This window comes from Colletotrichum karsti, assembly GCF_011947395.1.
Source record: "Colletotrichum karsti strain CkLH20 chromosome Unknown Scaffold13, whole genome shotgun sequence".
In the NCBI taxonomy this organism is placed as follows: domain Eukaryota; kingdom Fungi; phylum Ascomycota; class Sordariomycetes; order Glomerellales; family Glomerellaceae; genus Colletotrichum; species Colletotrichum karsti.
In genome coordinates, this window is record NW_024065913.1 from 144349 (window position 1) to 168638 (window position 24290).

The 24290-nt window shown below is 54.7% G+C and overlaps 5 protein-coding genes across 5 annotated transcripts; 4 read left to right on the forward strand and 1 right to left on the reverse strand.

Moving 5' to 3' along the window:
- Nucleotides 1–9926: 9926 nt before the first annotated feature.
- CkaCkLH20_04725 (uncharacterized protein) lies at nucleotides 9927–11512 on the reverse strand (the record flags this gene model as incomplete). Its single annotated transcript, XM_038887444.1, has 2 exons — nucleotides 9927–11124; nucleotides 11184–11512. The coding sequence occupies 2 exons, from the start codon at nucleotides 11510–11512 to the stop codon at nucleotides 9927–9929; spliced, it is 1527 nt and encodes a 508-aa protein (XP_038747051.1).
- A 2907-nt stretch (nucleotides 11513–14419) lies between these two features.
- Nucleotides 14420–17253, forward strand: CkaCkLH20_04726 (uncharacterized protein; the record flags this gene model as incomplete). The annotated part of the gene is made up of 3 exons (XM_038887445.1): nucleotides 14420–14562; nucleotides 14619–15031; nucleotides 15080–17253. The coding sequence occupies 3 exons, from the start codon at nucleotides 14420–14422 to the stop codon at nucleotides 17251–17253; spliced, it is 2730 nt and encodes a 909-aa protein (XP_038747052.1).
- A 462-nt stretch (nucleotides 17254–17715) lies between these two features.
- On the forward strand, nucleotides 17716–19719 carry CkaCkLH20_04727 (uncharacterized protein; the record flags this gene model as incomplete). The annotated part of the gene is made up of 1 exon (XM_038887446.1): nucleotides 17716–19719. One exon carries the CDS (start codon nucleotides 17716–17718, stop codon nucleotides 19717–19719), a length of 2004 nt encoding a protein of 667 aa, XP_038747053.1.
- Nucleotides 19720–20903: 1184 nt separating this feature from the next.
- Nucleotides 20904–22772, forward strand: CkaCkLH20_04728 (threonine synthase; the record flags this gene model as incomplete). Its single annotated transcript, XM_038887447.1, has 4 exons — nucleotides 20904–21005; nucleotides 21088–21460; nucleotides 21536–21741; nucleotides 21795–22772. 4 exons carry the CDS (start codon nucleotides 20904–20906, stop codon nucleotides 22770–22772), a joined length of 1659 nt encoding a protein of 552 aa, XP_038747054.1.
- A 695-nt stretch (nucleotides 22773–23467) lies between these two features.
- On the forward strand, nucleotides 23468–23846 carry CkaCkLH20_04729 (uncharacterized protein; the record flags this gene model as incomplete). Its single annotated transcript, XM_038887448.1, has 2 exons — nucleotides 23468–23608; nucleotides 23700–23846. 2 exons carry the CDS (start codon nucleotides 23468–23470, stop codon nucleotides 23844–23846), a joined length of 288 nt encoding a protein of 95 aa, XP_038747055.1.
- Between the last annotated feature and the right edge of the window lie 444 nt (nucleotides 23847–24290).

Sequence of the window (24290 nt, forward strand, 5' to 3'; positions counted from 1 at the left end):
CCAGTGGGCTTCGACGCCCGCCCGCAAGGCAGAAGATCTGCCCCATTCTGTCCCGCCTGACTCGTAAATGGAATCGCTCGTCAGTTCTTAAGGGAAGAGTTGTTCGCCGCTGTCGATATCAGACCAAAATCCACTTCTTGCACCAACCTGAGCCAGATTCCCAGCACCGCCTCAGAAACCATCATCATCTCGACAAGCCCGAGTCGCTGGGTGTATACGGCGTATGGATTCCACAGCTCGGCCAGGAAATTGCGGGCAAAATTTGTAGACGCCGTTCCATTCGCGGCCTCGAGACGAGCCACAGGTGAGGCAGGCCTCTGAGGAGAATCCACCCAGGAGCCTCGAAGCGCCAAAAAAAGGGCTCGTTATTAGTCTGGGCAATGCAAGGTGCCTTTGCATCCACTGCTCACTCCGTTGCAGATCGCCCTTTCTCCCCTCTCTCGCCGGTTAAAACCTGCAGATGGCGGAGCACTCTCTACTAGGCATATGTGCGCGGGGATCTCGATGTCCTTCGTCCGACTACCCCCTGGACATCGGTTTGCCTGCCACAAGGCTACTGAGCTTGCCAGAAAGCCGCGCATCCGCCCCCAGACATTCGAGCCTGAGAGAGAGCCAGACGAGCACCCAGTATCGGTTGTATGAGAAGCTCTCATCGCATATGAGGAGAAGACCCGAGGAGCTTTGAGGCGTCTCGGAGCTTTTCGCACCGTTTTCGCCTCCCAACAGCGCTTGTCTAGGGCTAGACCGTCAAAGGAGCCGTCATCCGCGTCAGATCCAGGGGTCATACTGACTGTTTTGTCGTCCCGTTGAGCCCGTCGTCCGCCGCCCGGATCCGAGATTGTATGGACCTAGTTGACCCAAACCCTGGCCAGGATGCAGCGGCAGCTAAGGTAGGAAGTTTCTGGTCCCATTTTGCATGGCCACGCGCCAGAAGACACGAAGCCCGAGTCCCGGGGTTTTCAAGCAATGGATCCCCCTTGCTGCTTCTCATCGCCTTGACTGCGAGCAAAGAGAGCGTACCAGACTACGCACCATCCGTTGGGCCTCTTCGGCGTTGGTTTGCCCGGCCAAGTCGCTTCGGCACCTCGATATACTTGCGGGTTGCAGAAAGGATGCGCTCTAGTCCGAACTAGCTTCTTGTCTCCCACTGATTTCTTGCCTCCTCTCAACTAAGGTAGGTAGAGTTCAAGTTGACGGTATGCCAGTATGATCGGGGAGCACTCCGGGCACCGCCCCAGAGGTTAATTGGTACGAGCGGACCCTTACAAGGCGGGGATCCGAAGGAAGAAGACTTTCCTTGACGCCGTTGCCCGCTATTCTCTTGCAAGCTAGGAACTTCTGGCCAGCCCTAGGACATGCTTCCACTGACATGCATGGGTTTCTGCACCCAAAATCCCACGAAGCGTTATGCATCCCTTGTAACTCTTTCGTCTGTGTCTAGTCTCTGCTGGATATGCCCCGTGGAACCAGTGTACGTGAGGGTCCTCGTTGCCCACTCTGGTCGAAAATTTCGATCTCAGACGTACTGGCCATGCCGATATGTCCCAGTTGTATGCATACGGGCAAGGAAATCCCTTCTGGTATTGTCCCTTTGCCGCCCACTGACTCTGTGTCGCTTCCAGGGGAGTATTTCTGCCCCAAAGTCAAGTCGAGGTTGTTACAGACGATGTCAGAGCGGACGCCGGACTTCTTGCCAGTTGCGGACAACATTGACTTGACACTGTGGCGTCCCAATCTTCGTCCCAGTTGAGAGGAGGCTATCCCGTCATCCTGGTCGTCCACCTCCCAAGCTTTGCGCAGCAGGTCCCCTCCTCTGGGCGTATTCAAGCCCAGTCAGGCGTTTTGAAAGAGAGAAGCTCCCAGGGTGACTTCATCGTGATAGCGCCGCGTCTCGCTTGGGGTGACCAGCTGCACCCGAGGCTTTCTAGAATCACCTTACGTTTCCACTCGCACTCAGGATCGACCTCGAGGACTCGTAAAACAAGTCTACGAAGACCCATAGTGAGGCGAACGCTGAAGAGGCCGTAGATATTGCCGTCGACCATTGTCCCACCAACAAAAGAGGTACTACCCGTCGTGAATCCTAAAACCTGGCATCCTGGCTAGCGCCAAAGAAGCATTCGGGCACAACTTCGGGTACGGCCGTCTGCAACCTGTTCTCCTCGCCTCCCGTCGGGGCACCATCAGCTTGGTCGAGTTTTGACCAGCCTCCCCGGGCTGTGTTGTTCTTTGCACAGGGTGTTCTAACAGTGCGTGTACTTTGACTGGCATCCTTGGGTTGACTTGCGTCTAACGCGCCAGGCAAGCTTTCTGCAGGACTGTCCCAAAGTACATGGCAGCGCCAAATCTCTCCCCTTACGTTTGCGAGAATTTGCGGCTTCGCAACGCAGTCTATCGAAAGCCTACGGTCAAGGTAGCGAATCAACGCTTGAGTGAAAATAAACCGTTGCTGCATGGAAGAGTCGTCTCGCTCGTTTGATCTTTGTCGGCCGGGCATGTCGGAGTTGCTGTTCATGCTGTGTACCGGGGGTCCCAGCAGGACTCAATTTGCCCATGGGCCAGCCAAGGAATATAGCTGTCTCTGCATACCAATATGTATTGTTAATCACAGGTTCTTTCCTAACGCAGAATACACTGCAGTCTTATCTTGTTAGGCGCATTCTCTGCATTCGCTTCACCAGCCTCTTGTATACGTGCCACACTCACCAGCGCTTTCTTTCTGCAGGCACTCCCATCTAGGGGGTGATGGCGACCTGCATCGTGCCAAGGTGCCAGCAAGGGATGAAGTCGGTGATGGTGCGCTCCAGCCATCGGAGTTACTTGTGACAGTTTGCTTTTGGCCTATGACAAACCTCGATGGCGATTGTTGAAGGCCGAGGTGGAGGCTTGCATATCTCAGGTTTCTTCCGTATCATTGGAGGCGCAAGTTGACAACCCTCAGCGAATCGTCAGTCCCAGTGTCGAGAGCCTGGTCTCTTCATAACTGCAAAGCCCCAATACAGCCTGTCTTCGATGCTTCTGGAAAGCTGGTCCAAGACAGTCGAGATTGATTTGGTCGGGCCCGTGATTCCGGAAATCAATGGTGAGCTTGAAGTAAAAAGCAGTAGGAAAGACTTTCGGATGGCCCGAAATCGCCAAATACTCATGGAAAGGCCGGGCTGCCACCAGACACGCGAACAGCACGGCAATTCGAAGTCTGTTCTCGAGCCGCTATGATGAGCAATGTGGTCCCCGGGAAGACCAGACGGTCCACTAGATGCTAGCTCCCGGTGACAGTCTGTAATGTGGGTGGAGGCCGGGACTGCGTGTGATGGTACTCCACGAGAGAATTCGGCGAAGGAGTGGCACTTTGGCTCTCTCAAAGCTCCTGTCAAGGAGCTGTTCCGCCAGGTTTTGCGGATCTGCCCTCGAGGGTAGTCGTAGGTAGTTGAACTTGCTGATACCTGAGAGCTCTCGGATCATATTCAGATCCAAAGCTTCCCGTATTCTGTGCCTGCTTATATGTCTTCAACTTGATTTTGGATAGTGGTTGCCGTAAGTCATCGTTGAGTTTCTTCATTGACCTCTGGAATAGACGTTGTCGAGAAGCCAGTAGAAGCGCACCTTTTGCTGCGCGGATGAATACAAGGCTGCTTAACCGAATCTGGACGCTCCTAACAGCAAAGTCATTGAATGCTACCGTGTGTTCAGCGTTGCTTGGGATATTGTGGTTTCTGAAAGGCCCAAAGTCAAAAGTCCGAGGCGTCGCTGAGACGCATGGCTATTAACAACAGTTGTATCCAAAAACGTACTGGAGGGTTGAAGATTAGATTAACGTCGGTGGTTGATTTCCATCCATATTGGTTGTTTGATGCTCCTGGTTCCAAGGTCACTTTGCATTCATTTGGGTGCTGAGCACATTGCATGATAAAGCAGGATGTTGACGTTGCCATGTAGAATACAACACGGCGCAGGGTTCTGCTGCGAGAGATCCCCGCGAACTGAACCTTTTCAGGATGCTGCTGCATTAGCTGAGAAACTTGGGAGGTCAGCCAGACTGAAAAGACTGGCGTGCAGCTATTGTGGTGCCATGGAGAGAGGGTACTTCCATGTACATCAAGCGCTACATACGCCGACTGTACCCCTCCGCCCATCATGCCGCCATGTCCGTCTCCCGTCCCGCAGATGATCGTGGGACGCTCGCGAGCCAAGTTCTGACTCAACACAGTTCCATAGATGGGGTGAAATGAACCTCGTGAATGTTGATAGCGGTTAGACGACGAAGGCAGTGGTAGGAACGGTAGTGTTTGTATTGCATGGCCGAGAAAGGTGACACCAACGGCTTCTGATCCGTACCTCCCCGCCTGTCAGGTCGCAGGCTCCTGCAGATCGCGGTGCCCATCACTGCACCCCTTTGAGCCTCATGGATATCCAGTTGCGTTTGGCGTCGCACGACCATTTGGTGTCCGCCCAGGACGGCACCCTGCATTGAGCCCATGACCGAGACCCATCAAGTGAGAGCCGTTCTGATTTTGCATATTCTGGCAACTTCTCGAATTAAATTCGCATTAGGACGATGCGTGGCGTATCCACTCCAGCGGGTTGAAGGTGCTGAGGCGTGTGATATGACTGCCCTCCATCGGGAAATCCGGGTAGAAGAGTCGCTTCAATGACACTGCAACTCTTCTATCAGTTTTCATATTCTTCGTTGTGGTTGGTGTCTGCAAGCCACGTTCCGGCACGGCAGCCAATCCCCACTGGCCTGTCCATCATGGACAAAGTCACACGTCGTGCAGATGCGCTTGTATGGTATCAAGTGGGTAGAGCTCGTCGTCGATTGTAGTCAACAGGACTTCCCCCATTCCCAGATCAATGTGCTGCAATTAGCAGCTTATGAGCAGTCAGCGTGCATTTCTGCAACCACTCCGTCGTGTTCGGCAAGATGATTCTGCAGGTCTGCAAGTCATGGCCAGAGGTAATTATCTCACCTCAGCCTGAGGTAGAGACTGAAGGCCGAGTATTCGAGTATAAAGAGGGCACTTCGCAACCTGTCTTGCCGAGCTTCGAGTTCTCCTTAGCCAAGTCACAAGTCCGATAATCCCAAGCCTCTCTCAAGTCGTTTTCGAGTAGGATTCAAGATCTTTTGATTGTCACTTCAACTTTCCACAGCTGCGAAGAAACATGGACCGGTATCCTTGCGTCAACAGATACAAGCATGGTGTTGATTGCCCTGGCTGGGTCAACGTCCATGGCGTTCGTTGCGAGGACTGCGTTATAGTAAGTCATGCCGAGCACATAGCGTATAGAACTTTGAGTCTAATATGAGACAGTACAATCGATAAACGGCACGTTGGCGGACGGCGCGTTCACCTGCCTGCTGTGTCAAAGCGGGTGTACGATCAAGACGGCCCCGCGAAGGACCATGATGCCTGCCCAGGCGGACTGCGGAGCGGTTGATCACACTCTGCGGATCCGGCCGTCCTGCAGCTGTGACTTGGGCAGAAAATCTGCAAGTCGAGAGACCAAACGGCATGGTCTGGATCGGGATATCAATCGGTATTGTACCCCAGTAGCATGGGGTCTGGCGGGATCGAAGTTTTCTTGGTAAACGGAAATCGCAGATGTTATCAGTAATCAGGACAAAAGACTCCTTCAATTCTCTTCTTAAATCGACGAGTCTCAAGAGTGATTTGCGTGACGCCGTGGAAGACTGCTCCCACCATCAGGAGAGGCTTCTTTGGCACGAAGAAGCCAGATGTAGAGCCGACCAAGCCTGGCAGGCTAAGTTGGGAATTCAGTGTGCAGAAAGCACAGTGGAATGTAGAGAGTCTCCAGGCACATGCCTTTCGTCTGGAGATCGACCAGCCGAGCAAGCATGGCGGCTTCAAGTATAGGCTCGCCACCTCGGACTTGGTGACCCACAGGTAAGGCATACGCAAGTGTGAAGCAAAGCTGCAGCGTGAAGGATTGATTGCGATCGTGACCCTGCACTTGAGTGGTGAGGCGAATGGTAGCTCGTTGAACTGAGGGGGCAAAGCCAGTGATGTCGACAGCATAAGGTAGGTAGCGTCGATGTTGGTGAGCGGGGATGTCAGAGCCGGGTGTCGTCTGAATCGGCGATAGGCGGAGCTGTCGCCACCAGGGTCGGCGTCGGCGTGGTGTGGCTGGTCGAATCGATAAGCCGGCCGCATTCAAAATAGACGACTGCATTGAGCCGAGTTGAGAAACAACGATCTGGTAACCACCTCGCCTAAGAGAGTAGCAGAGGACGTCGATGGACGGCGACTCGGACTGTGGAATGGCAGGGCACAGCGAGAGGGATTCGATGCTCTCATGCCGGCAGGCCGGCTGGCTAGGGTCCTCGCATGGAAGCAAGGATGCCAAGCGAAGATTTGGTCCATGCAGGCTGATGGCGGTGGTGGTGGTGACTGGCTGAACAAGTCTGTACTACATGAGCCAGACTGGACTGGGACTGGATTAGCTCATCAGCGGGCTGCTACGACAGAGACGAAGTACGGCATAGGAAGGGCCGGGGAGAGCGGAGACTGTACCTTCTTGCAGGCCCCGGGGTAGGTATTCGCAAAGTAGGTGAGAGACGGGCAATGTGTAGAATGACCCCAATCGCCAAGGCTTGATTGGAGAGTCTCGGTCACGGAGCGATTCTTGTTTGCAGCATTTGGCATGCAAAGGCGGTCAGAGGTTGTTTCGCGGTGGTCGATTCTCCTCGGCAGGCGGGCGGACGTCTTTCGTTTCTTCTTCTTGCCGCCGGGGTTCTAATGTTCGTTGAGACGCTGACGCTGGCGCTGGCGCTGACGGCAACGTCGTTGCGTCGCGTTGCTGTCGCGGCTGTGGCCATGGCTCGCTGGCTGCAGGAGCGAGGATGTCTTCAAGGCTTCGAGGTCGGATGGCAGAACAACTCATTGAAAGTGACATGTCGCTTGCTTTGGAGCCTGGTAGAGCGAGGCGTCCTAGCAGTAGCACGCAAAAGCAGGGTCAAGGTCGAGAAAGAATTCTGATACGAGCCTGTCGCGACTGCAATTGGGCCATGAAGAAGGAGGGCAAGCTCGTCTGACGCTGCAGCCGTGCATGATGCCGTTGATGTTGGTTGTCGTCAGGGTCGGTGTTGGTCTTGGTGTTGGCGTTGGATGTTGAAAAAGAGTGGACGGGGAGTTGGCGACACGCAATTAGGAAGCAAGGGTGTCCTGGATTGGAAATGACTGCGCGTGGTTCATTCCTCAAGGTGCTGTAGGCAGCTGTCGTATGTGACCTCAGGCCACCTCATGCTGGCATCGACGCGGTCTTGGCTGTTGGTCTCAGGACAGGAGCTATCCGCCTTGCCTTCGTACTGAGGCACGGGCTCCGATTAATAACACTTGCTTATTCAATATTAATATAGACAATACTTACTGCTTCTTCCCTCTTTCAAGGCGTCATATCGGACGGAGTAGTATATTGCATTCTCTTGTTGGTAGGCACCTTACCTAATCCGTCGCACTTACACCCAACGTGCCTGCCTTCATTTGTTGCGTGGAATCTTGAATGTGGGTCGCATATATCTCCAAACACTAGGCAGATGTGAAGGCAGGTGCAGGTGACATTCGCTGACTTCCCCGGAATTAGTCAGAGCGAGGTGAGGCGAGTTTGAATTCAGTTAGATACCCTCCTCGAGGCATGTCATACCGCAAGCTTGTGTATGGTCGGCAAAAATCCTGGTGCGTCGCACAGGAAAGTACCTAGGTAACACAGCGTCAGACAAAAGACAATGCCGTTTGATACTCTGCCGCCAGTTACAACCGGGCTAATTAGGTCCATCCATCTCCGTCAAACACCGCAACCGAGGAACTTCCATTCCAGCCAGGAAATGCCATCAAAAAAGTATGAGTAAGCGTTAAATATGCGCGGCATGCGTGGCAGCCATGGCGCCGGACATCGCCAATCGCACCACCGGACGGGCGCATGGTGAGGTCGCACAGCATGGTGAGGACACATCCCCGTCGCGCCAGCGTTAAACGTCGCCAACATCAATAATTCAAGGGAAATTCAATCCCGAACATCGGGAGACATTCAAAGCGTGAGATCCAACGGCTGGCGGGACCTAGGGTATCTTACCGGGGAGGCACCGGTGTAGTGCGTGGTGACACAGACCACATGCGGCCGGGTGGGTCCGGCCTCCGGGTCCGCCTTCCCTGACATGACGTGGAGACCCGACTCTTTCCCTTATCCAACTTTCCATCGCTGGCCAACGTCGGCTTTACACCCGAGACTCTAGGTAATCCGAGACTCGACTTTTCCTAACATATCAAGATTCTTCCATGATGGATGGAGTGGACTCTTACCCCCCTCCCCGGGTCCAAGACCCCGGATGGCGGCCTCCGTCAACATCTGAGAGGTCCAACGCCAAGACCACGAACGAACACGATAAGGGGACAGACAAAAGGTGAGGTGCTTTTATCGGCGGCTCGGATTGGACAACACCTATGCGGGCAAAAACTCCACCCCGCCGTTGGTGGTCGAGTAAGGGTTCCATATACCTCAGCACCTTCGGTAGGTGGCGCACTGCAGGTTTCGCATGGAGGGCCAAAGGCGGGTAAGACGAGATGGCGATGCGATGAAATACGATGACGCGGAGCGACTTAAAGATGACTATATCAACGCCAAAGGAAGTGCGCTGACGACATGGACAGCGTCGGCCGCTGGCGCCAGAGATCAGCAGGTCCGTTGGCGTCGGGTTGGGGTTGGCGTGCGGGTGAGATTCCGACGATGCCATGATATATGCTCCCGCGCCGGGCCTATGGCAGCTTCTCCCGCCCCGTCACATCCAACGTGGACTGTACCCATCCACACTCAGTGTACAGTACCCAGCCCATGTCTCCCATGTATGTACCAACAACGCTACCTCGCCAGAGCCTCCCAAAACAACTTGTCCATCGCTCGCTCCGTGTACCTACCCTAGGAGGGGGGTGTTCCACTAGGTAAGCAGCCCCCAATCTACATACACCTCGTGACCAATCCAGCAGAGCAACTCTCGTCTGCTACACCGCCTTCGAGATGGCCTGAACCAGATGTCCGGGACGGGCAAACATGTGTGGCGGTCACTGCCCTCATCCCGATCCCGGTGCCCCAAGTGGATTAGATCGGCCCGGCGCCCATCCTCCCGAGGCGTTTTGTCCGAGCGGTACCGCCGGGAAGGGGAAACCTTTTCCGTCGCCGGCAGGCAATTCTTGGGTGACACTTTCGCCGCGGCCTACTCGGCGTGTTCGTAAACCCCTCACTTCACTCGAGACAATATTGAGCGTGCCCATTATACAACGGCTGATAATACTCTCCTGCAGCCGGGTCGAATCCGCTGCTGTGATTGCGTTTCGAGAGAGGATAAGAAAAGCGCATCGAGATCCAAAACAGACGCCCGCAGCATCACTGCATCAACACAGCTGTGCAGGGGTGGTCTGCCAAAACGAGAGCGAGAGTGACTACTTCACAGTTGCTGGCAGAAATGCCTCCATACCCACCTGGGTATGTATGCAGCTGCTGTGTGTGTGGATCAGAGAGGATGCAGAGTATCATACCACGGTTGGCTTGGCGGGAATAAGATACCATACAATGCCATTTCCTCACCAGTCTCTGCATATGCCTCTGACTGGAGACTCACTTCTGCAGCGTCTCGACCGGGCCGTGGGACCTGGAGGACATGTTGAAAAAATCGACTCCCCAGCCACTCAGACGGCTCGGTCTTACCTCCGAGGGATTACATTGGCTGTTATAGGGGTGCTGCTCATCTTCAGCTCGCATAACCCCTTGCTGTAGTACGCCGTCGTAGCTTGAGTGAGAAGTGGATGCATGCGGACTCGCGGGGCGGGGGCAAGATTGATATCGATGTGGGATATTCAAAGTACAATTAAGTATCATGAGTCATTTCAACTGGGCTACCAACCAACAAAAACCCGCTATCACATCAAACCCGCGACGCCGACCAGGAGAAGGCCAACGGCCAGGGCCCACGTGGTCGGGGGCGACAGAGATCCGGCGCTGTTGCCCCATCCGAACGGCAATCCTTGCAACTTGAACGTGACGTTTTGCGGGATCGTCTGGTTCCAGCACTGCCCGTTGGCGACGTCCAGGTTCCTGAGGTCGTCGGGGACCTTGAAGAACATGTAGTTGTTCTGCGGGATGTCCTTGAAGCCCGCCGTGTTGTACGGGAACCGGTCCTTCTCGTCGGTGGCGCTGGTGTTCCGGAGGAGGATGCATAGGACCTGGCCCGGGTAGTCCTTGTACATGGCCGGGTACGCCTTCATCACGTCCGAGTTCGAAGTGTCGGCGACAAGGATGAACTTGCGCTGGGGGAATGTCCGGAAGAACTTGTCCAACAAGAATCTTCGGATCGACAGCGTGGCCTCCACATCGGAGAAGTTGAGCGGGCGCGTGTCGAAGCTGCCCAGCGGGTACGTCTTGTAGATAAACTCCATGTAGTTCCGCGTGACCTGCTCCGGCGTGGTCGTCAGGTAGTGGAAGTGGAAGTCCGGAATCGACGCCGACCAGTTGGCGTAGATCTCGGGCATGTTCTCCCAGGCTGTGAACGGACGCGCAAAGGAGTTGAGCAGACCCTCTTTCGGCTGGTAGATCTTGGTCACACGCAGAATATCGTCGATATCGGAGATGATCGAGATGCCCTCGGACGGCACGAGGTATGCCGTCGCATTGCCGGTCGTTGTGCCGTTGGCATACATGTTGAGAGTCTGGATCGAGCTCGTCTCGTTGCCCGGAATCAAATGTCCGCCATTGGAGCCTGTGGTATTCCTCAACTTGACAAAGGCGTCAAAGTCGCCTTCAGCTGTTGTCAGGTACGGCATGTTGACCGACTGAGCACCGCCACGCGCGTTGACAGCTCCTCCACTCGCGCCAGGTCGAACAGCGACATCGTTGACGAAGTTCATCGTAACATTTTGGTCGTCCTGCTGGACGACGAAGATGGATCTCGTCAAGTTTCGTGCTTGTGCGGCTTGATCGGCCGGCAGCTGATCGACATCGACATCGATGAGGAAGACATTCGCTAGGTCATCGACCTTCGATTGGCTAATGTTGGGCTGCTTGAACACGTTGCCGTGAATGCGAATGTTCCAGCCTTCATCGGTCCAGTTGGCATATGCCCTGCGCCCGAACAGTTAGTATCTGCCGATGCCGACGTCGGGTATTCCGATAACACTTACGGCAAGTTCAAGACTTGGGTCGGCTGGGCCTTGAGATCGCCATCGCTGATTCCCAGAGAACTGAGCACCTGGGTACCGGTAGGGAAGCCCTGGAAGTAGTTGGGGATACCGGACGCGACAAACGATGAAATGTCGCTTCCAAGGCCGCCCAGGACGCTGTGGACGTAGCTGCCAACGTCGTCGGTAAGATCGGGAGTCCGCTTGACGCGCGTTGGCGGAGGAGTGATCATCGGGTGCGGTGCCTCAACCGCATAGGCTTGATCAGCGGGGGCGGCGAGGACTCCCGAAAGAAGCGCCAGGGGCAGCCATGACGCGCGAAGAAGGGCCATGATGATCGGTTTTCGGAAGACCGAGGGACAGTACGAAGTCGACGATGAAGTGATGATGATGTCAATCTCGAATAATGAGAATGGTCACTCCACGACGACAAATAAATGCAGCGATCCGGAACACCACCAGCCAGATCAACCAGGAAGACTGTGCCTTGCTTCACAAAAAGAAGGTTGTCGTGAGACAGGTGAGGACGACGGGAGGCTTATTGTTATCGGTTGTCCAGACGTTGCTGACCGTTTCCCCTGCCTTGATCTGCTGGCGGACAAGGCCTTGTTTGGCCAAGCCGTTCCTGGAATGGCTGCAGAGAAGTGACGTCAAAGTACTGGGGGTGCCACGTCCGGGATCTGCTGGCTAGCGGGTTTCAGAAGGACGAATAGGGAAAATAATCAAGCTTTCTAGGTGGGGGCGGCTGTCACTCTGGCGAATGGCTTTCTAGACAATCCGAACTTCTGAAGATCATTGTGCACATGCGACCAACTTCAAATACTTGATCGTGGGATGTTCCCAGAGCCGCGATGAGGCCTTCTTTCGAAGCCTATCGAAGCCAATGCAGGTTTCAAGGGCTGTCCGTGGGGGACTGCGCATGTTTAAAATAAGCACCCTGCGCCATGTTTCTCGACCCATCTGTTCCCCGTTCTCAGCCCCAAAAAGCACTTAAAACCCCCCTGTTCGCGAATCGATCATCTCGGTCCTGTCCGACGAGTTAGCACCTGTATCAGAGTTTTCAAGAGAAGGGTGACTTATCCCCAGCCGCAGGGGGTTGCCATCTCGCCATTGCTGGAGAGATGGCAACCAGGGCTACCTCCAGATGGCCTGCCCTTTATTCGAATGAGCGTACGCTCTCAGTGGTTTGGAGAGAGCCGCACCCGCATCCATCTCGCACAATCCCGGACAAGCACAAAACTTTGACACCAACACGAGATGGGTCCCGGGATCGTTTGATCTGTTCAGCTGCTCTCTCCGCCTCCGAGAACGCAGCAGGGACCGCCTGCTCTGCCTTCTGCCCATGAGCCTCCGCTTTCATATACTCAGCTTCGCAGGGATTCGGCGACTTGAATCGCAGCGTGTGCGACCCTTGACAATCGAAAGACTCTCTCTGTTTGTATCGCACGGCCTCCTGGGATTGTTTCTTTCATGCCTCTATGCCGATAGAGGGTGCAGGCAAAAACCGTCCGGAAAAACCGTGATCATCCGCTGGTCCCCATTTCTGGAAGACGAGCGGGAAAGTGTTGATCTCGACTGAGAACAACGGGGGTTTGGCGTTCTCCAGTTCACTGAAGACTAATGCGCCGGCCAGATCACATGCGGGCATGCCGCACCCGCGGTAATTGCCGCAGGGTGTGGTTCGGGGAGATGCCGACTGGCCGCAGGATCCGATCCCGACAGCTTGTGTCCTGAGTAAGTCCCAAGCCGTGCTTGGAGGTGTGGGTGCCGAGAGCTGTCAGCATGGCGAGAGGCATTCGTCAAATCAAATCGTTTCTGTTCGTAGCCATGGAACCCCCGCAACACAGCAGTGCGACTGGCAAGGTGAACCAAGGCGATGGGGAAGAAACTCTTGATGCTGACTGTTTGTAGCCAATGCTGCGCTCGTCCCAACTTCTCCCTCACAACTGTCGATAGCCGCCATGCGGGCATATCAGAAGCTTGGGAAAACAGGTTGCTGCCGGTGGAATCCCGCGGGCGCAGTCTGCTGCCATCCCCAAATGACCTATTCGAGACCAGAGTACTACTCAGCGGGAGAGTCCTGACGCGCGGGCCTCAGACCAGAGCCTATTTGATAGATCGCTCATGGAACCCTCCCTCTCGCACACCAAAAAGTGACTGGGCGTCTTCCCTGCCAGTCCGTCTGTTGTCCCCGTTCGACTGTGATACCGCTTTTCAGCGGCCAAGTTTTCCCAGACAGGCCAATTAGACATAAATGGCAGTGCAAGAACGACTCGTGAGCGCAAGACTTGAACCAAAGGGCAACTTAGGGTTAAGTTCCGAAACATCATTCTCTAGCTGGGCGAACTAGGACTGTGCTGTCCACGATCCACGATTAAGCCAGCCGCGGCAAGCGCGAGGTCCTGACACAGGCTCGGATGCGACGTATCGTGGATAAGCCCGTTGCTAAGAGGTCTGCGATAGACATTCGGGAGGAAAATGAGAGTCGGAGAACTGAAGGGGAGGCGTCGTGCGAGGTGCCGTCGCGTCTCAAGGGAAAGCGAGGCGAGAGAGTCTGCAATCGATTGCGTCGGGACGTCCAGCTGGTCTTCAATGTCGTATCTCGAACGTCATTCCAAGAAAACATGAGTATCGGGCGTTGGCTCCTGCAATTGAAGTCGCGGCAACAGCGAGGTGGAAAAAGTGATCTTCGTAAATTAAAGACAAACAATGAGATAGGTACGCGACAAGAGGAAAGAGCACCACGCGCAACGCGCCCGGGAAAGATTCTCCACTTTTCCGCGCTTTCTGAGCACGCCCACACGTGACCTGATCCACACAGTGCCAGTGACATCGTCTGGGTACCTATTCCACGCTCTGATCTTGGTGAAAAAAAATGCAGCTTTTTTCAGCACTTTAGCAACACACTCCCTATACTAAGATTGACTCAAAAATGCCCTTTGACTTTTATTTTTGTCTAATTAAAAAAACGGTTGTATCGTAGCTGCATTTGGTCCACTAAAAAGGAGGTGCACCGGGTGGTGGTATACCCAAGGTACGCCGAAGTGCTGGCCCGAGCTTTTTCAACTGGATAACTGAACTTCACAATATCAAGCTCAATTACCAAGATCATGGGTGTGGCGATCTCTTCGACATCATAACACGACTTATTCCTCAAGGCTTTGCATGAAACGTACCTTTTTTTCCCCTTCTTTTAGTAATACGCGATCTCGACACTTTTCCTCATTACACAAGCCGCCATGGAAACGGATACCCCGGGAGAGGATCCCCGCAAGAAGCTCGCTGACAGCATCCTTGAAACTGGCAAGCGGGCATTTGATCCATCAGCCGACACGGTCTCGAAAGAAGCCGCCCAAAGAGAGTTCCAGCAGCTCATCGATGGGTAGGTTATTGCGGCTTGGGGACACCACAGGCAAAGCATCCTAACCATGGGTTTAGGAATAACTCTTGGAACCTATTACCCGTTCTGAATGCCTTGATCAAGCCCAAGGCCGCGCCAGAATGGCTCCGTCCAGAGTTGATGAAGATTCTGACTGCGATCCCTCTGCGACCTGATGGTGTTCGAGGCACCATGGAGTTCATCTTCTCAGTGCATCCAAGTAGCACTCTCAAGGCTTCCGAGGCTGCCACTCCACAGAAGCAGGGCGCCAACATCACCCAAGAAGCCATGGCTGTCGTCACTCGGATTCTCACCTCGCCTCCCAGTAACGCGTTGCCGGAAGACTGGTTCTCTGCAGTTGGGCCTCAGCTCATCACCCTTTTGGACGGCAAGGAGGGCCCTGAGCTCACCACGGCCGCGGCTCAGATAATCATGTTTGGTGTGTTGGGGCGCAGACAGTTTGGCGCGCCAGGTGAGTTCGGCCGAGCAGAGTTGAGGGCTGTGAGCTAACGTTGTCCAGGTTCACCAGGTTGGAACACCTTCGTCGAGCCCTTGTTATGCAACCTGAATCCATCTCGAAAGGCAACCGAAGAGACGCGCGTCAAACAAGAAGAAGATGCCGACATTACTGCTCTCAAAATCAAACAAGAAGACAGTGACATTGTCGACCTAAGTGGCCAAGGCGTCCTGGTCACTGCCGATGACTTGTTCGTGACTTTCAAACGCATGCATTCTATGATCAATTCTACACCGTACCCAGCACAGACCAAGCGGATGCTGGATCCCGTCCTCCTTCAGTTATGGGCAGTTTCTTGCTGGGGCGATACAAGTTCAAGAACTGAGCAGCGATACTCGAAACCGGCCCGTTCGTTACTTCATACCTTTTTGAAGTTAAGCGCTTCTATCACCAAGCTGCATGCCATCATCGAGAACCTGATGTACAACGGAGAATCTGCCGAGGGCAAGACTCCATGGCAATACCAGACCACCTCAGACGGCGATCTAGAGGTTGTTGCCACCTCACTTGGTCAGGCCACGCAACTCCCGGAGCTGAACTGGAGCGACATCCAGAAGCGAGCAGGAGCTCTCGTCAGACTCATGACCGCGAGTTGCACCCCGGACGAAATATCCGCTTTCTTCTTGGAGCTCCTGAGCCGGTGGTTCCAGTCAACGAATGCCGCAAGAAAGCCGGAAATCCTCGTTCGCCCAGAAGAGGAGAAGCCCGAGAACGAAATCAGGAAGCTTTTGGAAATCACAGTCTTGCAGAAGATGCTAGATCAAACGCCGGACAAGCTCATAACCCGCGTCATGCAGGTATTGGAGCTCGTGTGCCAGATTCTCGATCCAAGCAGCCTACAGGACCAGTCAGACGATATTCTTGCTGTGGCCTTGAGTTTACTTCACTTGGTCATTACCTCACCAAGCTTTAAGAAGTCCAGCATGAAGCCGGAGGTTTCTGAGACTTTGCAAACCTCTCTCGATAGACTCAGCACGGCTGGACGGTCGGATGTGTCTTCTACCGCAAGGAACATGGCCCTTCTACTTCATTATCGCGATGAAATCGACCCTGACGAGCAAGACGCATTCGTGCCCACTGACAGGCAAGTCGAGGACAGAAAGTCGTACAAGTTGGCTTTGGAGTATATCACTCAAGCTGATAACCCGCCGCCTGTCCGCTCCGAAGGACTCAACATCATCTCGGGATTGGTGACCTCGGGTAGTTCCGTCTTGGATATCCAGTCGACACTTGTGCTTCTCTCGTCGTTGCTTCAAGACGGCGAAGATTTCATCAATCTCCGAGTCATCAGACTCTTTACACAGCTGGCGAGCAAACATCCCAAGGCGGCTACTCAGGAAGTTCTCGAGCATTACCTGGATGCGAAGGAAACGTCATCGACGGATGTTCGTCTTCGCTTTGGAGAGGCCTTGGTCCAAGTGGTTGAGCGTCTCGGCGAGACATTCACAGGCGACGTCGCGAAAAGGGTCGCTGAGACGCTTCTTTCAATCGCCGGACGAAGAGGGTACCGGCCAAAGACAGAGGCCAAGCAGGCTCGCGAGAAACGCCTGCAAGACATGAGAAAGAAGCAGGCAGAAGATGCCTGGGGAGGTGATGTCCCTGACCTTGGCGACGATGTTACCGAGGAAGAGCAGGCGAAGAATGAGATCCTGACGCAAATCGTGGAGGGATGGGAAAGCAAAAGAGGAAGCGAGGATGTCAGAATGCGCACTTCTGCCTTGTCCATCTTTTCTACCGCCCTCGAGACAAACATCAGGGGAATCGGTCCTGACTTGGTGTCCATTGCGGTCGACCTCTGCGTCAACGTGCTTACCCTTGAACGGGAGATCGAGACGGGCATTCTTCGGAGGGCAGCAATACTGCTTGTTTTAGGATTTGTCAGAGCGCTCGACGACGCCAAGCAGACTGGCAGGAGACTTGGCTTCGGCTTGACGGATCAGAGTCGGGAGGACATCATGAGGACGCTGAAGTACGTCGCCGTCACTGACAATGATGGAATGGTGCAACAGCATGCCCGTGATGTAATCGAAAGCCTGGAGAACTGGCAGCTCTCTACTCTCCTGCCGCATCAGAGCTCAGAGCCGGGCATTGGCCAATTGGCTGGCCTGGCCATCGACCAGGACCGATCTTTTCCCTCTGTCAATACCAAACGGCCTAGGATAGAAGAGATTGAATAAATCAAACTCAATTGTATGAAGCGCTAAATCATACCCACCCCCGGGGAGGTCAACACCCTCACCATTATAACACAAGGCCAAGTATACTAAATACGCTGACGACGGCAACAATGACGGCAAAGACGGCAACAACGATCATCATAACGAAAATTCAAGTAAAACTAATAATGATGGTGATATACCAAAGTCTTGAGTTCTATTGTCAACGTTGTTCGGATCCGAATCAGACGAACTGCGGCCCGGTCCGGCTCGGGGTTTTGGCGGATCGGACGAACATCGCTTAAATGCATAAGCTGCCTCCACGTGACAGCGCGCAACGCGGTTTCCATTCTCGCGTTTGGGATCGAAAAACAATTAGGAAAGTACCTCGGTGTACTGATCCAGTACCCCTCGCGATTTGCCTCACGCTAATCACGCGCCTCGACCTCCCCTTCGACGGACTCCCTTCGCCACCTCGCGACAATGGCTCCAGCCCGGATCATTGCAGATTCGGACGACTCCGACGATGACTTCGACGTTGGAGATAGCCCCGCGAAGCCTCCAACTCCCAGGAAGTCTGGCGAAGGGCGTTGTTCCGACCCGATAAGTGTCTCAACCGGCTCGACAGATCCATTCATTTTCCGGCAGATCTACGACGACCAGCGGAAACCGGCTGCGAACGAAGCGGTGTCGCAAGCTGACCCGACCTCGGCACCAAACGTTGATATCTCCAGCTCAGTATCAATTGGGGTCAAAGTGCCGACCAAAAACGACGATACCAATACCTCGTCATTGACGTCCATCACTGACCCGACGATGGGTTCCAATCGCGCGAAGAAGGCAAAAATGGCGGAAGTTGTAGATCTTACGCAGGTCACAACACCAGGGAGAGCTGCCAACAACACGCCGAAGGATATGTGGGACGTGCCTAGCAGCCCGGCCGAACAGCCAACAGCGCCTGTGGCTTCCCTATTGAAGAACAAGGAGAAGACGCCCGCCAGCAGCAAGAGGAAACAGGCGAATGTCGACTTTACGACGCCGTTGGCGACTGTGATGCCTTCTCAGGGGTCTACGCAGCCTTTCGACATCACTCCGATCGGCAGAGCGAATTTTCCCCTAGCGCAACCGGCAAAGAGACAGAGACTTGATGCACCGGTCTCGTCGGTGGCTACAGAAGACGATGTGGACATGATCGTGCCGCATCACGATGAGTCAGTGTTCGTTGATGCACCAGTCTCAGGCCAGAAGCCTGTCTCTCTCTACATCGAACCTCGGACCCTGAGTGCAAGTCAACAGCTGCAGTACGAGTACCATTCGGTCGATCCTTCCCCGGATGACGCGAGACCAGCAACGTCTCGCCATTTCACAACCCAGCAAGCGGCGGCTCGTTCGAGTGGGGCGACGACGATAGCATACTCTACGCCGAGCCAAACGAGGGTGCTGGGGTTTCAAGAGTCTTTTGCTGGTGATACTGAAGCTGGCACGGTTTATCAGCCTCCTGAGGAAGTCCACGAGCCAACCGTTAATTCCGATGCTACGATTGAGATCCCATCTTCGCCAGATATCATATCTGCAGCTCCAGCAAGGACGAAACGGAGCAAACAAAACGAGGAATCCGGTCATACTTCACATTCACATAACGCGGATGAGTGGAACTCAGACGACGTTGGCTTCCCAAGAGAAATGTACAAGCCTCGCCCAAGTCGACGCAGAGGTAGCAACGCTAGTCGACAAAGCGATACTGAGAAGGCTGCATCCGCCGATACTGCTGCTCCTGTCCCTGAACCGATCACAAGCTTGCCTGCGGAGGAGGTTGCTCCAGCCAGCGTTTCCAAGAAGAAAAGAGGACGTCCTCGGAAGTCTGACACGACACCAACCTCTGAGCCCGTCGAGCCGTCCGCGCCCGCAACTGCTGTGGGGAGCGAAGCTGCTGGGAGTACAGTGGTAGCAGAACCAGTCATGGCGGCTACAGAGCAAATCAAGAAGAAGAGGGGCCGCCCAAAGAAAGCGGACAAGGCTGTCACGAGCGTGCAGCAAGAACCGGTGGAGCAACATGCAGTCGCGGAAGCCACAGAGGCCAACGACATTCCTGCAGTGGTGGATTCGAAGACTGCGAGTGATCACCAATCAGAAGAGAACGAGGAGCCTCCCAAGGCTAAGAAGATTGATAAGAAGAAGCGGCCCGTACAAGAAGTATCCGAAAAGGCGCCTGCCGGCGAGGTCCCAACAGGCGAAACACGGGCTCTGCAGCCGAAAACTCCCAACACGGCCTCGAAGCCCGATTCCGATGATTTGGATCCGCAAAAAGATGTGGTCGCATTGATCACGCCCAAGAAGCTCGAGGACAAAAAAGATGTGGCGGGAAAAGCCGGTGATGGGAAATTAGGCGTTGCGACGCCGTCGTCTCAAGCAGGAAAGCCTCTCTACCGGGTGGGGCTCAGCAAGAAGTCGAAGATCGCGCCACTGCTGAAGATTGTGCGAAAGTGATATAATTCCCATGCGACGTGCGTACGGCGCATTATTTGGTGGGAGAGGGGTTTACGTTGACGATGGTTTCTTTTTCTTACTTCAAGATACCCGAAGCATTATGGGGGCTACAGGCGTCTGGGCGGGGCAGTATCACATCCGAAGACTTGACGATGCTCGGCGTTATTTGTGTATTTTTGGCCGAATCCTAATAGCAGGCAGATTATGGATAGGGAGCAGACGCAAGCGATAGCGTCAGCTGGCGAAGTGGAGTGCTTCTTGTTGAAATAAAGGCACCATCGCTCAAGCAGACCCAAACCTCTTGGTTGGCAGTGAAAGTGACGAGACACCCTACTTCAGTCCGTCTAGCAGCCTCAATATCTTCGATGGCGGTGGCTGGATGCGATCAAGGTCAATTGACCTTGAGATAACCTGTTGGAGGGGCTGGAGGGGTAAGGGTAAATCGATGGAGGGGCAACGTCAGAATTGACAAAAATAAGCGCATATTGCATGTTGCATGTTGCTCCTGCAGCGCAAGAGGCGGGAACGGAGATTCAGGCGCAAAGGTGCATCTGGCATCACACTCGGAAATGGAGTGACATGTCAGTCAAGATCCAATTAGAAGCCGAGAATTGGACATTTCGACCCCGATTCCCAGAAGTCTTGGCATCCCGCCATCGCAGTAAGGTAGTACAGCACTCGTCACTTGTTGGCGGGTGAAGTGGGCAGTGGGCGGCTGTCACGACCCCGCGGCACCTGGACCTTTCCATTTCTTTTTTTTTTTCTCTCGCAGCGCAGCGCAAGTGCCCGCCTCATGGCCAAGTGCGGGGCAATTCTTGCAGTCGCCGACTCCTGGCAACATTGGATCCAATGGATAAATTATGAAGTACCTTCCCTGCTAAAATAGACCACAGCGGAGAGGGGACGGGAGGAAAGGAGGGGAGGGGAAAAAAGGGACTTCGTGCTGTTAAGGTGGCCGTGGCCGACTCGACGACCGAACTTCGGCCGCTTGACGTGCTGGTGTGACTCGTCTCTTTTTTTTCTTTCCTCTTCCGTCCCGTTGCTCAACATCCCGCCTTTCGCTGTTCGACATCTTGCATTCGCAGAGACGAAGTCTCGCCCTCCTTTCCCCCCCATTCTCCGCTCCCTCTACCTCAATTGGGCTTGAATCTTCATTTCGCCCATTGCTCACCGCATAAGGCATCATGGCCACCAACGGTACAACCAACGGCACGACCGGCACCGGCGCCGACACCACCCACACCCAGTCGCAGCGCTATCTGAGCACTCGCGGAGAGGATAGCGGTGTATGTTGCTTCCCCCTTTTCGCATCCTTTCCCCAGCCATTGGATGCCAAATCTGAACCGAAAACGCTGATCGCGACTGCAGTTCTCCTTCGAGGAGGCTGTCCTCAAGGGTCTCGCCAGCGACGGCGGTCTCTTCATCCCCGAGCACATCCCCCAGGTCAACAACTGGCAAGACTGGAAGGACCTGTCCTTCCCGGACCTCGCCCACAAGATCCTCTCTCTCTACATCTCCCCCTCCGAGATCCCTTCCGAAGACCTCAAGGGCATCATCGACCGAAGTTACGCCACCTTCAGAGCCCCCGAGACCACACCGCTCCGCCACCTCCACGACAACCTCTACCTCCTCGAGCTCTTCCACGGCCCGACCTTCGCCTTCAAGGATGTCGCCCTGCAATTCCTCGGCAACCTGTTTGAATACTTCCTCGTGCGCAAGAACGAGGGCAAGACTGGAAAGGGTATGCTCAGCGAAGCCCCCGCGCGCGCGGGGTACTGATCCTCCGTTGAACATGTCAGACTAATACGTTGCGCAGACAGACATCACTTGACTGTCGTCGGCGCCACCAGTGGTGACACCGGCTCCGCCGCCATCTACGGCCTGCGCGGCAAGAAGGATGTCTCCGTCTTCATCCTGCACCCCAAGGGCCGTGTGAGCCCCATCCAGGAGGCCCAGATGACGACCGTCCTGGACAAGAACGTCCACAACCTCGCCGTCACCGGTACCTTCGACGATTGCCAAGTGAGTACCCCGTCGCACACAATCGTCGCAATCTCTAACGCCAATGGCTTCAGGACATCGTCAAGGCCCTCTTCGCCGATTCCGACATCAACTCGACCCACAACCTCGGCGCCGTCAACTCCATCAACTGGGCCCGTATCCTCGCCCAGATCGTCTACTACTTCCACTCATACTTCTCCCTCGCCAAGACTTCCGAATCCTTCAAGCTTGGCGACAAGGTCCGCTTCGTCGTGCCCACGGGCAACTTCGGCGACATCCTCGCTGGATACTTCGCCTTCCGCATGGGCCTGCCCGTCGACAAGCTCGTCATCGCGACTAACGAGAACGATATCCTGCACCGCTTCTGGACGACCGGCAAGTACGAGAAGCAGCCCGCGCCGCCCTCGGAGGCTACCGGCGGCCTGGCCACGGACGGCGCCAAGGCGCACGAGGAGGGCGTTAAGGAGACCCTTAGCCCCGCTATGGACATCCTCGTCTCGAGCAACTTCGAGCGTCTTCTGTGGTTCCTCGCCTACGAGTTCGCCACTACTGCCGGCATGGACGATGAGTGGAACAAGCGTCAGGCCAGCCAGGAGGTCTCTTCATGGCTCAAGGACCTCAAGACCAAGGGCGGCTTCGGTCCCGTCTACAAGGACGTGCTCAACTCTGCCCGCCGCGACTTCGAGAGCGAGCGTGTCAGCGATCCCCAGACCGTTGAGACCATCAAGAGCATCTACAACAAGATCGACTACGTCCTGGACCCCCACTCCGCCATCGGTGTTGCCGCCTCTCTGCGATCTATCGAGCGCGCCGAGGGCAGCGTGCCGCACATCTCCCTGTCTACCGCCCACCCCGCCAAGTTCGCTGGCGCCGTCGACCTTGCGCTCAAGGAGGAGAAGGGCTTCAACTTCAACGAGAAGGTGCTCCCGACCGAGTTCGTCGGTCTTGAGGAGAGGGAGAAGAGGGTCACGGAGATCGTCAACGACTGGCAGAAGGTCAGGGAGGTTGTGAGGGCACAGGTCGATGAGGAGCTCAAGGCCGCCGAGAGCTGAGCCGCATCTGAATCAATATGAAGTTAAGAAGCATATGAGCGGCTACTCTGCGGTCTCATGGCGCGCGCGGAAGCAAGAAGCGCAGTGACGGAATCGTGTTTTCAGTTTGTGATCGGCATTTCAATTACCCACTATCAGACTGCATGTTTGATCTCTCATGGATATCTATAACACCCCCATAGAAAACACACACTACTGGCGGTTGGGAGGGGTGGAAACGGGCGGAAGTTTGATGGCGCATTGCATTGCATGAGGAGGAGGACCTCTCGCATCTGGATGTTGTTTTATAAAACCCAAAAAGCAAAATAGGGGGCACGCAGCCAAGCGCGACTAGCGGGAAACTATCACGATAAACGATATTTCAAGTTTTTCCGATTTACCTTGGACGCGGGACGGTTTTGACGTCGTCGTGATCGTTCATCAGTGTGGACTCACACAAAGCTTCGTGAGTGTTTGGCGCCGGAAGCCCACCGAACTCTCGCGCTTGCCACTTTCTCGCGATGGGAGATGCCGGCGAGAAGCTTGTTGGCACAGTCTGGCCAACCCAAGCGCGGTGCGTGAAAGGCAAACGCTGGGGGTGGAAGTTTCCTCGTGGGATGGTTTTGGTTCGGTGATGTGGCATGTGACTGAGGGTTTTCTGATGGATATAAAGAGGCGTCATATCGACCACTGTTTCGTCCATTTGAACAGCAGATATGTCAGAGCAGTCAACGCAACTCTACAAGCACTTCACGAATCACGAGAACTTATTCCCCAGCAACATCGCCGCGAGAAATTCTTACAAGATGTCTGGAAAAATGAATCAGGACGACAAGTCGCGCATAATGTCTGGCCAGGTAAGCATTCACCCCCCGACTCCTTCCCCCTTCCGCACGCACGACCCAGTACCGCGATGGACTGCAGCTGACTGAGAGACGACGACGACAGGCGCGAGGCGGTAAAGATATGTCCTCCGGCGGCTTCGCGGCCCGCGCGCAGTCCGCTGCCGACAAGAACCTCAACGCTGGTGTCGGTGGCCAGCAGGGCGGACAGGGTGGGAAGGGACAGGGTGGGCAGCAGGGCCAGAAGAAGTAGGCGGTGGAGATGATGCTGGATTTGTGCTGGTGAGAGTCGAGGAGGGCTGTTTCTTGGTGTTTGCTGCGTGGTGAGACTGCGGTAGATGTGGCTGTTTACGCGGCTTGTCGTTGAGGCAGAGATATGATCGGAATAGATGTTTCGACGTCTCTTGTCTGAATGGTGTGAATGTATTAGTGAGCGCCGCGATGGGCCTCGACGGAATCAGGAGGAGATGGAAGGAGAACGGCAATACCTAGCTCGAAGGCTTGGCTTACATATCTTTCCATGATGTCAAAAGCACAGCTCAAGATACTCGAAGCAGCGGATCGAAATCCTGAAGGTTGCGAACTTTGCTGACGCCAAGTTATGTCCTCCAAACATGAGCAGACGGTAGACCGAAGCTCGACGATTACAAGCCAAGAATTTCACAGGTGAAGAGGAGATGTCCACTGAGGAGAGTTG